Raw genomic sequence first — 13,155 nt, forward strand, 5'->3', positions numbered from 1 at the left:
TTTTTTTCTTTTACGCCGTGACTTGTTGTGCCTAAGGATCAAGTACCGCTTTGATATGCTACTTTGGTACAGAATAGAAACCCCTCTCCCTTTTATTGATTACATTAGTCACTATATATAGGCTTCATAACCCTAAAAACATAATGGACCCAAACCCACAATCAGGTTGGGCCTAACTTATTATCTAACACTCTCCCGCAGTCCGAACGGCGAAATCGCAAAAGTTCGGACTTGAGTTAAAAAAAACTAAGATATAAACAAAAGTGACATTTTTTTTGTTTGTTGCACCGAATAGAATGATATTCGCTGATTTGGTTGCATTGCTTGACTGCGTCCCTTTTTCGTAGCGCTCTTTTTTTTTTGTTACGCCGTGGCTTGCTTTGCTTAGCCTAAGGATTGAGCAGAATTTGAGCTTAGAACTTTTATCACCAATATAATCTTCTTCAACGCTGCAAAACAAGATAGTATTTTTTTTTTATTCCTCTTTTTTTCGGGGTTTGGAACCTAGTAAAGCTAGACGGCCCAGCTCCACGCCGATCAAAATTAAAAATTGAAAATAATAATAATAATAATAAACCTAATAAAAATAGACATTATTCAGCCGTAGGATTAGATAACACAGGTGGGAAGTAGATGATTGAATATTTTATGTGGCTTGATATAATGGAGATCTTTGAACGGCTACAAGTCTACAATTCATCTTTGGTGGTTTTTGAATTTTGTGTGAAATTGAAAACAAACAAAGAAAAAGTGAAGATAAAAGGAGGAATTAATTGATTTACAGAAAGTAATCGGTGTGGTTTGCTATTGTTGCGTCCGTTGTCGACTACGGCCACTAAAGAAAATAAGTAATAAAGAAAAAAAAATGATAACGAGAGAAGATGATAAAGTTGGATCCCTCCGTATCACCACCAAGTGATCTGAGGATAATGAACGCGAAATGAAAACGGGTCACATAGCTAGTGGCTCTGATACCATGTAAGACAATGATAAATCGTGAATATTATTAATCACATAAGCAACTATTTATAGAGTACATGACCTAAACCTAATGAAACCCTAATGGACCATAAGCCCATAATACATATTGGACTTGGCCCTAATATAATCCTCTAACAAATAAGTGTATCATTATGTGTGAAATTATGCTTGAAATAAACATTCATAGATAAGTACCTATGTTGATGGTTGTACTACTAGTGCCATTAATCTATAATCACCTTTGCTTGTGATTATTATGCTAGTACAACTGTATAAGTGCTTAATATTAAGTATGATTAGCTGAACCCCTTACGTTTTGTTATTTGTGCTTTCAGAATTTTCCACTGACCGGTAGTGATCCGATGAAGAAATAATTGACGTTGGAAGAAGGTTTGATTCCATGTCTTTTACACATTTTAAATTTACATAACTCTAGAATCCACCCAAAAATAAGTAAATCATTCGAACCCCTCTCAAGTATCAGTTTGACTCTATTTTTGCATAAAGGGATACCTATCTGACTATGTTTAGCATAAATGGATTCACTAAAGAATATATGTGTAATAACATATGTATCTTGGAGTGTTATATAAGTGTTTAAGCTATATGTAATCATAAAGTATAGCTAAATATGACAATTAACAATTGATTGGTGCTTAAGGTACCGGCTTCTTTCCATTATAATTATAATACTTGTTATTTGGTTAAGTGGATAACTTGAGCATGGTGCTTGAAACTCAAAGTAAGGACCTGTAGCTTGTAATACTACTCGTACTAAACATTACAACATATTACACATAGTACATAGTTTATTTTAACAAATTAGGAGTACATTTTGGGCAAGACTCTATGAGTTCCTCATAGTTTTGCATTTTGGGCCACAACGGTTCGTCCTTTTTATCATTATGACCCTTGGTTCGAACCTCCTCCCACCATTGCTTTAGCTCATTGTCATTTTGTATTTCTTCATTGTTCTTGTAGTAGACATAAATCTAATCCTTCACCCATGACGTTATGGAGAACCATATCTAAAGCCCGTCAACCGCAAAAGGATAGTCTTCTATGAGAAGACGAATACCATGTGGCGAGCTCATGTCGTCCATAGCCACTCCTCCGACCAAAGAAAATACGTACGGGTTAATTAAACGTACCAACACTACAACTAAGCTTGTAGTTTTTGATACTTTTTGAATGAGTTTTTCACGCTTAAAAGTGTAAATGTAAGTTAGAAGCATGAAAAAATATGATGTCAAAAATTTTGATGCGTTAAATATGTGGCGTCAAAATTTTGAAGTGTTATCAGCATTTTTACGCTTTTCGTTTTCGACGCTTTAAGTGTGAAAATAATTGTGACACTTATAGGTGTCAAAAACATGTCAAGCTATTCACGCTTTAAAGTGTCAAGTTATCTTTAAGATTTATATAATGTTTGTATTTGTATGTATAATTATATGACATCATATAAATAATTGGCTATTGTTAAGGAAATAAAGCAACAAAAAATGGTTATTACGATAAATTTTATTGTAATTATAATTTGAAAAAGATAACCCTTAATTGTAGTTTTTTTAGGAAATTGTAGTGAAGATCAAATTTATTAGATAAATGATATATTTGCAAATAATTTAATTAAGTTAATCTAACAGTGAAAAATATTGAATTTTTTTTCACCTAAAGGTCAGAATTTAATCATGGAGAATCTTTTATATAATGTTTTGTTAATATTGTTTTTGTTATAATATATCTAAAGATAGAGATAGAGATAGAGATTATTATTATTATTATTATTATTATTATTATTATTATTATTATTATTATTATTATTATTATTATTATTATTATTATTATTATTATTATTGTATTTATATTTAATGTTACTAAATTAAAAATGAAAAGGAAAACATGTATTGCCTTACTACAACAAATTGATATATGGTTGTGGTAAGCCAAAAAAAAAAAAAATAACAATTACAGAACCACCATCTTCTTCATCTTCCATTTACTCCTTCAGCAACCCATTTTTGAAAGCTTCCATTTACTCCTTCATCACCCCATTTTTGAAAGCAAAAAATACTCCGTAATCTGTAGTTGAAAGCAAAAAACAAAAGACATTCTTCTAGAGGAAAATGGCCAGCACGAAATGGAGAGAGAAACATGAGGGCGGCCGAGGGCGGCCGGAAGGCCATCGGCACCCTCAGATGGAGGCATTGAGAGAGTGGTTCAAGACGGGCCGATGGAAGTGGTCTTATCGTTTTAGAAAAAGTCTCTTACCCATTTCACAAATGTCATTTTTAGTCAATAACTAGTAAATGTGTGGCCCACTTCGTTGTTAAAAAAAGCCCAAATAAAAAAAAACATGAAAGGAAAAAATTTTAAAAAAAAATTGATGACCAAAGGGCCATTGGTCTGGCCAGTGACGTAGCCGGAATTTTTAATCAATGGTGTCACTAAAATATACTCCGTATATGAATAATATGGCTTTAGTATAAGGTAATTAATACAAAAACACACTATAAACTTGCCAGATAGAAACGAGTACAATTTTTTTTTTTTTGTGAAAGGCAAACATACACCCATACACGAATTTAAACACGAATATATACATGCCCACCCCGGGACTCGAACCCCCAACCTATAGGTTGAAGGGGTCACCTCGATACCGCTAGACTAATGACCCTTTGGTGAAACGAGTACAATTGAAAAACACCTTATAAACTCGTATGAATAATAGGAATACTAGAAATTTGTACCATACAAAGGGGGAATAAAAAACACATTATAAACTATGATTATTGAATTTTATTGAATTAAAAACCACATAAAATTAATAAATTAATAAATTATAAGATACTAGATAATGCACAATAACAAAAATAGAAAAATAAACATAATTACACTTAAAGATCGAAACTAATAAGCATGAAAATTTGAAAGGTTGATCGAAATTAATTTTAAAAAATTATGATTGTTATTCGTGGGTTCGGATCGGGAAAAGATTGTAAAATTGGTGATTTTAAAAAACTCCTCTTACAACTGATGTCGTTATGTTGCAAGAGACAAAATGCAAGTTGGTCGATAGGAATTGGGTTAGTTTCATTTGGGGGTCGGATGATTTTGACTTTATTCAAAAAAAAAAAAAAAATAGGCAAATCGGGTGGGTTGCTTCTTATATGGGATACTAAAGAATTCATGGCTGAAGAAAGTATGATAGATGACTTCTTTATTGCGGTTAAAGGGAGATGGAAAGGGCGGGATGTTGAGTCTATTATAGTCAATGTTTATGGACCTCACAAAGATACTAACAAATTAAAATTGTGGGCAAGTCTCGGAAATTTTGTAGGTAATCATGATGTAGTGTGGTTCCTTGGTGGAGATTTCAACGAAGTGCGAGATGTTTCGGGAAGGAAAAATTGCATTTACAATGATGGAAGATCAAGTTGGTTCAATGACTTCATTAATGAATTGCGGTTATTGGATATCCCGTTAGGTGGGAAACGTTTTACAAGAATATGCGATAATGGCCTCAAATTTAGTAAGCTCGATAGGTTCTTGGTGTCCGAAAAATCCATTCATGTTTGGGGAAACCTCTCCACCTTGGCCCTTGAAAGGAAACTTTCGAATCATTGTCCACTAATTCTAAGAGACAAGGAAATAGATTTTGGTCCGAAACCAACGAAGATTTTTGATGAGTGGTTAGACGCGGATGGCTCGGGTGACATTGTGAAAAAGGCGTGGGGTCTAAATGTTGAGGGCAGAAGATTAGATTGCATCATTCGTAAGAAACTGAAAAATGTGAAATGTGCTTTAAAAGAATGGAGTGCAAAGTCGTTAGGCAAACTTGATGATGAGATTAATGAGCTAAAGAACAGTGCTTCGAAATGGGAATCAATTGCGGAAATTAGGACCTTGAATGACAGTGAACGTGAGAATTGGTTAAATATTAGAAAAAAGTGGATTGAAAAGGAAAGGATTAAGACGAATATGGCGTAACAAAAATCTCGTGTCAAATGGAACTTGGAAGGGGATGAGAACACAAAGTATTTCCACTCCATCATAAAGAGAAGATATTCTAAACGCAACATACGTGGCTTGAACATTGATGGTTGTTGGTGTGAAGATCCGTTTATTATAAAAAACGAGGCCCATTCCCATTTCAGGAACCAATTTATGAAGCAGAATTCGCACCCTTTTCGTTTGAAAAGTGATTCTGAGCAGCAGTATTCGGCCATTAAGCCTATTACTGATCAGCAAGCTGCTGAGATCGAGCGTATGTTCACAGAATCTGAGGTTTTTGATGCTATCAAAGAATGTGGGGTGTCTAAAGCCCCGGGCCCGGACGGGTTTAAATTTAATTTCTTCAAGATGCATTGGGAATTAATCAAAGACGATCTTCTTAAGGCTCTTAATTGGTTTTGGGACAAGTGTGAAATCTCCGATGGATGTAATGCCTCCTTTATCACACTTGTCCCAAAGAAATCGGATCCTCTAGGTCTCAATGATTTTTGCCCGATAAGCTTGATAGGAAGTTATTATAAAATCCTAGCTAAGGTGCTTTCGAACCACATTAGGAAGGTAATCCCCAATATCATTGGTATCGAGAAAAACGCTTTCATTAAGGGTAGATACATACTAGACGGTGCACTCATTGCAAATGAGGTTATCGACTACCTTATAAAAAAAAGAAAGAAAAGTTAAGTTTTTAAAGTTGATTTTGAAAAGGCATTCGACAGTCTTATTTGGGAATTCTTGTTGGAGATGATGGAAAGAATGGGATTCGGTACTCAATGGAGAAGGTGGATCTATGCATGCCTCAAGTCTAGTTCCATCTCGGTCCTTGTAAATGGCTCACCGACATGTGAATTCTCTATTGAAAGGGGCGTTAGGCAAGGTGATCCTTTGTCTCCGTTCCTTTTCATTATCGCGACGGAAGGGCTAAATCTCCTATCCAAAAATGCAACAAAATGTGGTTTGTTTAAAGGTGTCGAAGTTGGGGCGGATAAAATGTTGGTGTCGCATCTACAATACGCGGACGACACAATTTTCTTAGATGATTGGAGCCGACAAAATATTTGTAACCTCATGAAACTATTAAATTGCTTCGAGAAGACGTCGGGTTTGAAGATTAATTTTCATAAGAGTGTGATTCATGGCCCTGGAGTTCATTCAATGGAAATTGAAACTATGGCTAGTCGCGTTGGTTGTAAAGTTGGTGATCTACCTTTCACATATCTTGGTATTCCTATTGGGCGAAATATGAACCGTATAGAAAATTGGTCCCCCGTGATTGAAAAATTCAATACAAAGTTAAGGAATTGGAAATCTAAAACGGTTTCATTTGGTGGAAGGTTAACGTTAGTTAAATCGGTTCTAAGTAGTTTACCGCTATACTATTTCTCGCTTTTTCGAGTTCCCGTGAGTGTCATTAAAACTCTTGAGGGTATTCGTAGAAAATTCTTTTGGGGCGGGTCGGGTGAGTGTAACAAATTATCTTGGATCAAATGGGAGGACTCTCTTTTACCGTACGGTGAAGGAGGTCTAAACATTGGATCCCTTCGGGCAAAAAATCTTGCGCTTTTAGGAAAGTGGATTTGGCGAGCCAAAAACGAGCCAAACTCACTTTGGGTAAAAGTTTTAAAAAGTATTCACGGTGACCGCGGGCTTCTTTCTCTCTCGGGCCTTAACCGGTCTTAAGAGAAAAGTGGCGTGTGGGCTAACATACTTCGTGCAGGTGTTGACATTGAGAAAGTGGTAATCAACTTCAGCAACTCTTTCATTAAAGCGATTGGTGATGGGAAAGGAACTAAATTTTGGGACGACCCTTGGCTCATGGACCAACCTTTGAAGTGTTTTTTCGGACGACTGTACAGGCTAGATGCTGACCAGGGAGCTGTGATCAGTGACAAAATCACGTGGACAGCAGCAGGTAGATGGCAGGCATGCTGGAACTGGACCAGACCCCCCCTCGGCACGTGTTAATGGTGAACTACAGGATCTTATTTCGCGTTTAAATGGGTATTCAAAACAGGATATCCGGGTAGATTCATGGCATTGGAAGCTCAGCTCAAACGGGCTGTTTACTACAAAAAATCTAACGAGACTTATTGATGATGCTATTCTTCAAGACAGTAAAACTCGACACCAAACATTGAGAAATAATCTTGTTCCTCTGAAAGTTGAAGTCTTCATGTGGAGGGTGTTAAATAGGCGGATCACGGTCCGTACCGAACTTGATAAAAGAGGTATAGACCTCGACTCCGTTAGATGCCCTCTATGTGATGACGACATCGAATCTATCGATCACTCAACGTTCTTTTGTCGTTTATCTATGGATATATGGGAACGGGTTTACAAGTGGTGGAACCTTGGTGGTGTTTCTAACCTAAGTTTAAACGAGGCATTCCAAGGTAAATGTAATCGCGCTCTTTCCTTGTCTGGTTCTCTTATTTGGCAAGCGTTGGAGTGGACTTGCGCGTATCTTATTTGGCATAACCTGAACCATAAAGTCTTTTCAAGCAAGTGTTGGAACGGATCCACGGCACTTATGGAAATTCAATTAAAATCGTTTGAATGGATTGCTTCACGTTTCAAAAAGGAGAAGATCGAGTGGCTAGAATGGTTGTCTAATCCGATTAAGTATTGTATTTAGTGATCTTGTATGTATAATTGTCTTATGTTGCTTCCTTAGCAACCATTTCAGTGTGTTGTGTTGTGTTGTCTTCCTACAGCCTCAGATTCGAGTATGTAACTGAGCTATAGCTTCGTGTTTTGTTTGGGCTCTTTGCCCGACTTTTCTTCGAGTTTATAATATCCTTGCTTTTCGGGAAAAAAAATTATGATTGTTGATAAAATAAAAGAAACTTAAATAGAAGAATCTTAAGTCCAAAGGGAAACGACAGTTGTTTACATATTATAGTGAACTTTGGGCTTCTAAACATAAAATATGTTGGGCTTATGGATAATCAAAGTTACTTGGGCTGGTGTCACTGTATAAGTCTATGGTGTCACTTAATTAAAATCTGAAGCATTTGCATGACTGGTGAGCTAATTTTCTTATTGGTTCGTACGGCTGAGTGGTGGCACAGACACCCACAAGCCAACAAGTGCTGGGTCTGGTGGTATTGTGGTAGTCATTTTCACCTCACTAAAGCGTTCATCCCTCGGGACATAAATATTTAAACTATTCAAAAATCAAAATCGAGATCCTGCTTTTCGTGTTTGGATCTATGAACAACCGAATGAAATTTGAATGTTATCTCACCATGTATCTTATAATAAAATAATAATTATAATTGTATCAATGAAAATACGTTTAAAATTAAGTAGATTCATATAAATTTTATTATATTGTATATAAAATATATAAAATAAACAATAATATTTAAAGTCAAATTTAAAGAAAAAGATTTAAAAGTCAAATAAAACACTTATTTTGGTACGGAGGAAGTATATGTTATGTAAAATTCAACAGACCTTAAAAATCAAACCTCATATAATACGTAATGATAATGTGAGTGGCTATACCTGTCTTTGATGGAGATCAGTCTGTGCGAGGATACGGGTGGTCACTAGACCCGCACAAATTAGGACGTACTCAAATTTGTTATTCGGCTCACTCAAATCATTGTACATGTACCATGTGCTAATCTTCACGCTTTCCGGTCCCATTTCCTCTTAACTGTAGTGACCCGAACTTTTCCATGTTTATATATATTAATTGAGATTGATATTTACATGATTAAATGTTTCCAACATGTTAAGCAATCATACTTGTTAAGACTTAATTAATTGTAATAGGTTTCATATAGACAATTGATTACCCAAGTTGACCGGCGATTCACGAACGTTAAAACTTGTAAAAACTATATGATGACATATATATGGATATATATATATATATATATATATATATATATATATATATATATATATATATATATATATATATATATAGTTAACATGATATTATGATAAGTAAACATATCATCAAGTATATTAACAATGAACTACATATGTAAAAACAAGACTACTAACTTAATGATTTTGAAACGAGACATATATGTAACGATTATAGTTGTAACGACATTTAATGTATATATATTATATTAAGATATATTAATACATCATGATATCATGATAATGTAATAATTTAACATCTTATTTGATATAATAAATATTGGGTTAACAACATTTAACAAGATCGTTAACTTAAAGGTTTCAAATCAACACTTACATGTAACGACTAACGATGACTTAACGACTCAGTTAAAATGTATATACATGTAGTGTTTTAATAAGTATTCATACACTTTTGAAAGACTTCAAGACACTTATCAAAATACTTCTACTTAACAAAAATGCTTACAATTACATCCTCGTTCAGTTTCATCAACAATTCTACTCGTATGCACCCGTATTCGTACTCGTACAATACACAGCTTTTAGATGTATGTACTATTGGTATATACACTCCAATGATCAGCTCTTAGCGGCCCATGTGAGTCACCTAACACATGTGAGAACCATCATTTGGCAACTAGCATGAAATATCTCATAAAATTACAAAAATATGAGTAATCATTCATGACTTATTTACATGAAAACAAAATTACATATCCTTTATATCTAATCCATACACCAACGAACAAAAACACCTACAAACACTTTCATTCTTCAATTTTCTTCATCTAATTGATCTCTCTCAAGTTCTATCTTCAAGTTCTAAGTGTTCTTCATAAATTCTACAAGTTCTAGTTCATAAAATCAAGAATACTTCCAAGTTTGCTAGCTTACTTCCAATCTTGTAGAGTGATCATCCAACCTCAAGAAATCTTTCTTATTTACAGTAAGATATCTTTCTAATACAAGGTAATACTCATATTCAAACTTTGATTCAATTTCTATAACTATAACAATCTTATTTCGAGTGAAAATCTTACTTGAACTGTTTTCGTGTCATGATTATGCTTCAAGGACTTTCAAGCCATCCAAGGATCCTTTGAAGCTAGATCCATTTTTTTCATTTCCAGTAGCTTTATCCAGAAAACTTAAGGTAGTAATGATGTTCATAACATCATTCGATTCATACATATAAAGCTATCTTATTCGAAGGTTTAAACTTGTAATCACTAGAACATAGTTTAGTTAATTTTAAACTTGTTCGCAAATAAAAGTTAATCCTTCTAACTTTACTTTTAAAATCAACTAAACACATGTTCTATATCTATATGATATGCTAACTTAATGATTTAAAACCTGGAAACACGAAAAACACCGTAAAACCGGATTTACGCCGTCGTAGTAACACCGCGGGCTGTTTTGGGTTAGTTAATTAAAAACTATGATAAACTTAGATTTAAAAGTTGTTATTCTGAGAAAATGATTTTTATTATGAACATGAAACTATATCCAAAAATTATGGTTAAACTCAAAGTGGAAGTATGTTTTCTAAAATGGTCATCTAGACGTCGTTCTTTCGACTGAAATGACTACCTTTAAAAAAACGACTTGTAACTTATTTTTCCGACTATAAACCTATACTTTTTCTATTTAGATTCATAAAATAGAGTTCAATATGAAACCATAGCAATTTGATTCACTCAAAACGGATTTAAAATGAAGAAGTTATGGGTAAAACAAGATTGGATAATTTTTCTCATTTTAGCTACGTGAAAATTGCTAACAAATCTATTCCAACTATAACTTAATCAAATTTTATTGTATATTATGTAATCTTGAGATACCATAGACACGTATACAATGTTTCGACCTATCATGTCGACACATCTATATATATTTCGGAACAACCATAGACACTCTATATGTGAATGTTGGAGTTAGCTATACAGGGTTGAAGTTGATTCCAAAATATATATAGTTTGAGTTGTGATCAATACTGAGATACGTATACACTGGGTCGTGGATTGATTCAAGATAATATTTATCGATTTATTTCTGTACATCTAACTATGGACAACTAGTTGTAGGTTACTAACGAGGACAGCTGACTTAATAAACTTAAAACATCAAAATATATTAAAAGTGTTGTAAATATATTTTGAACATACTTTGATATATATGTATATATTGTTATAGGTTCGTGAATCAACCAGTGGCCAAGTCTTACTTTCCGACGAAGTAAAAATCTGTGAAAGTGAGTTATAGTCCCACTTTTAAAATCTAATATTTTAGGGATGAGAATACATGCAGGTTTTATAAATGATTTACAAAATAGACACAAGTACGTGAAACTACATTATATGGTTGAATTATCGAAATCGAATATGCCCCTTTTTATTAAGTCTGGTAATCTAAGAATTAGGGAACAGACACCCTAATTGAAGCGAATCCTAAAGATAGATCTATTGGGCCTAACAAACCCCATCCAAAGTACCGGATGCTTTAGTACTTCGAAATTTATATCATATCCGAAGGGTGTCCCGGAATGATGGGGATATTCTTAAATATGCATCTTGTTAATGTCGGTTACCAGGTGTTCACCATATGAATGATTTTTATCTATATGTATGGGATGTGTATTGAAATATGAAATCTTGTGGTCTATTGTTACGATTTGATATATATAGGTTAAACCTATAACTCACCAACATTTTTGTTGACGTTTAAAGCATGTTTATTCTCAGGTGAATACTAAGAGCTTCCGCTGTTGCATACTAAAATAAGGACAAGATTTGGAGTCCATGTTTGTATGATATTGTGTAAAAACTGCATTCAAGAAACTGATTTCGATGTAACATATTTGTATTGTAAACCATTATGTAATGGTCGTGTGTAAACAGGATATTTTAGATTATCATTATTTGATAATCTACGTAAAGTTTTTTTTAAACCTTTATTTATGAAATAAAGGTTATGGTTTGTTTTAAAAATGAATGCAGTCTTTGAAAAACGTCTCATATAGAGGTCAAAACCTCGCAACGAAATTAATTAATATGGAACGTTTTTAATCAATAAGAACGGGACATTTCAGTTGGTATCCGAGCTTTGGTCTTAGAGAACCAGAAAATTTGCATTAGTGTGTTTTATCGAGTTTGTTAGGATGCATTAGTGAGTCTGGACTTCGACCGTGTTTTCTTTAAAAATGATTGCTTAACATTTTTGTTAGAAACTATATATTATTAACATGTATATATTATGTGATATATTAATCTCTTAACATGTTTGATATTGTGTGATAGATGTCTACCTCTAGCACAAATCCCATTGACTCACCTAATAATAACGAAGAGTCAAATATATATTGGACTGATTCACAAGTTCCCGAAGAGGAACCGGAAGAAGAATCAGAACCAGAAGAAGAATCAGAACCAGAAGAGGAGGAACCGGAGGAGGAAATAGAACCGGTGGGGGAAATAATAAAACGGTTAAGTAAAAGAAAATCCTCAACCAACCGACCAAGGTTAATTATGGTCAATGGTGTTTCCGCCAAGGAAGCAAAATATTAGGAGGATTACCAATTCTCCGATGAATCGGATTCCGACGAGAATTCCAATGATGTTATAGAAATTACCCCAACTGAATTTAAAAAGGCAAAAGAAAATAATAAGAGAAAGGGCATAAAAATAGAGAAATCTAATTCCAACCCCGATGAACTTTATATGTATCGTCAACCCCCGAAGCCCTTAAGTTGTAACAATGACCCGGGAACCTCTAAACCACCAGGTTTTTCTAAACCGTTGTGGAAAACGACAGCTCGTATTAGCGGAACATCATATATCCCTAGAAACTTGGCAAAACGAACCAAAACCGAAGAAGAAGAAACGAGCGAGTCGGAATAAGATAGTTGTATTCGTGCGGTGTAATATATGTAATATAGTGTGCTTATGCTTTATGATATATGTAAAAATTGCTTGTATTAATAAGTATTTTTTTTTATGAATCTAACTCTTGTCTATTTTACAGTATAAAAACACAAAATGGATAGACAACCCAATATTTTAAGAGACCTACCCGGAGACATGATTGATGAAATCTTGTCTAGAGTCGGTCAGAATTCTTCGGCACAAATATTTACGGCGAAATCAGTTTGTAAGACATTCGAAGAACGTTCCAAGAATGTCTTGGTTTATAAGAGACTTTCGTTTGAAAGATGGGGGATATCACATTGGGAAACCCATAAGTTACGATGTATTTACTTTGACGCATATATTGCGGGGA

At 34.2% G+C, this 13,155-nt stretch overlaps 1 protein-coding gene across 1 annotated transcript; it reads left to right on the forward strand.

Annotated features, from left to right (window-relative positions):
- Positions 1–3,942: 3,942 nt before the first annotated feature.
- LOC139901703 (uncharacterized) lies at positions 3,943–4,971 on the forward strand. The gene has a single exon (XM_071884382.1). It carries the CDS (start codon positions 3,943–3,945, stop codon positions 4,969–4,971), a length of 1,029 nt encoding a protein of 342 aa, XP_071740483.1.
- The last annotated feature ends 8,184 nt before the right edge of the window (positions 4,972–13,155 follow it).

The sequence above is a fragment of the Rutidosis leptorrhynchoides genome, chromosome 3 (assembly GCF_046630445.1).
Source record: "Rutidosis leptorrhynchoides isolate AG116_Rl617_1_P2 chromosome 3, CSIRO_AGI_Rlap_v1, whole genome shotgun sequence".
NCBI lineage: Eukaryota > Viridiplantae > Streptophyta > Magnoliopsida > Asterales > Asteraceae > Rutidosis > Rutidosis leptorrhynchoides.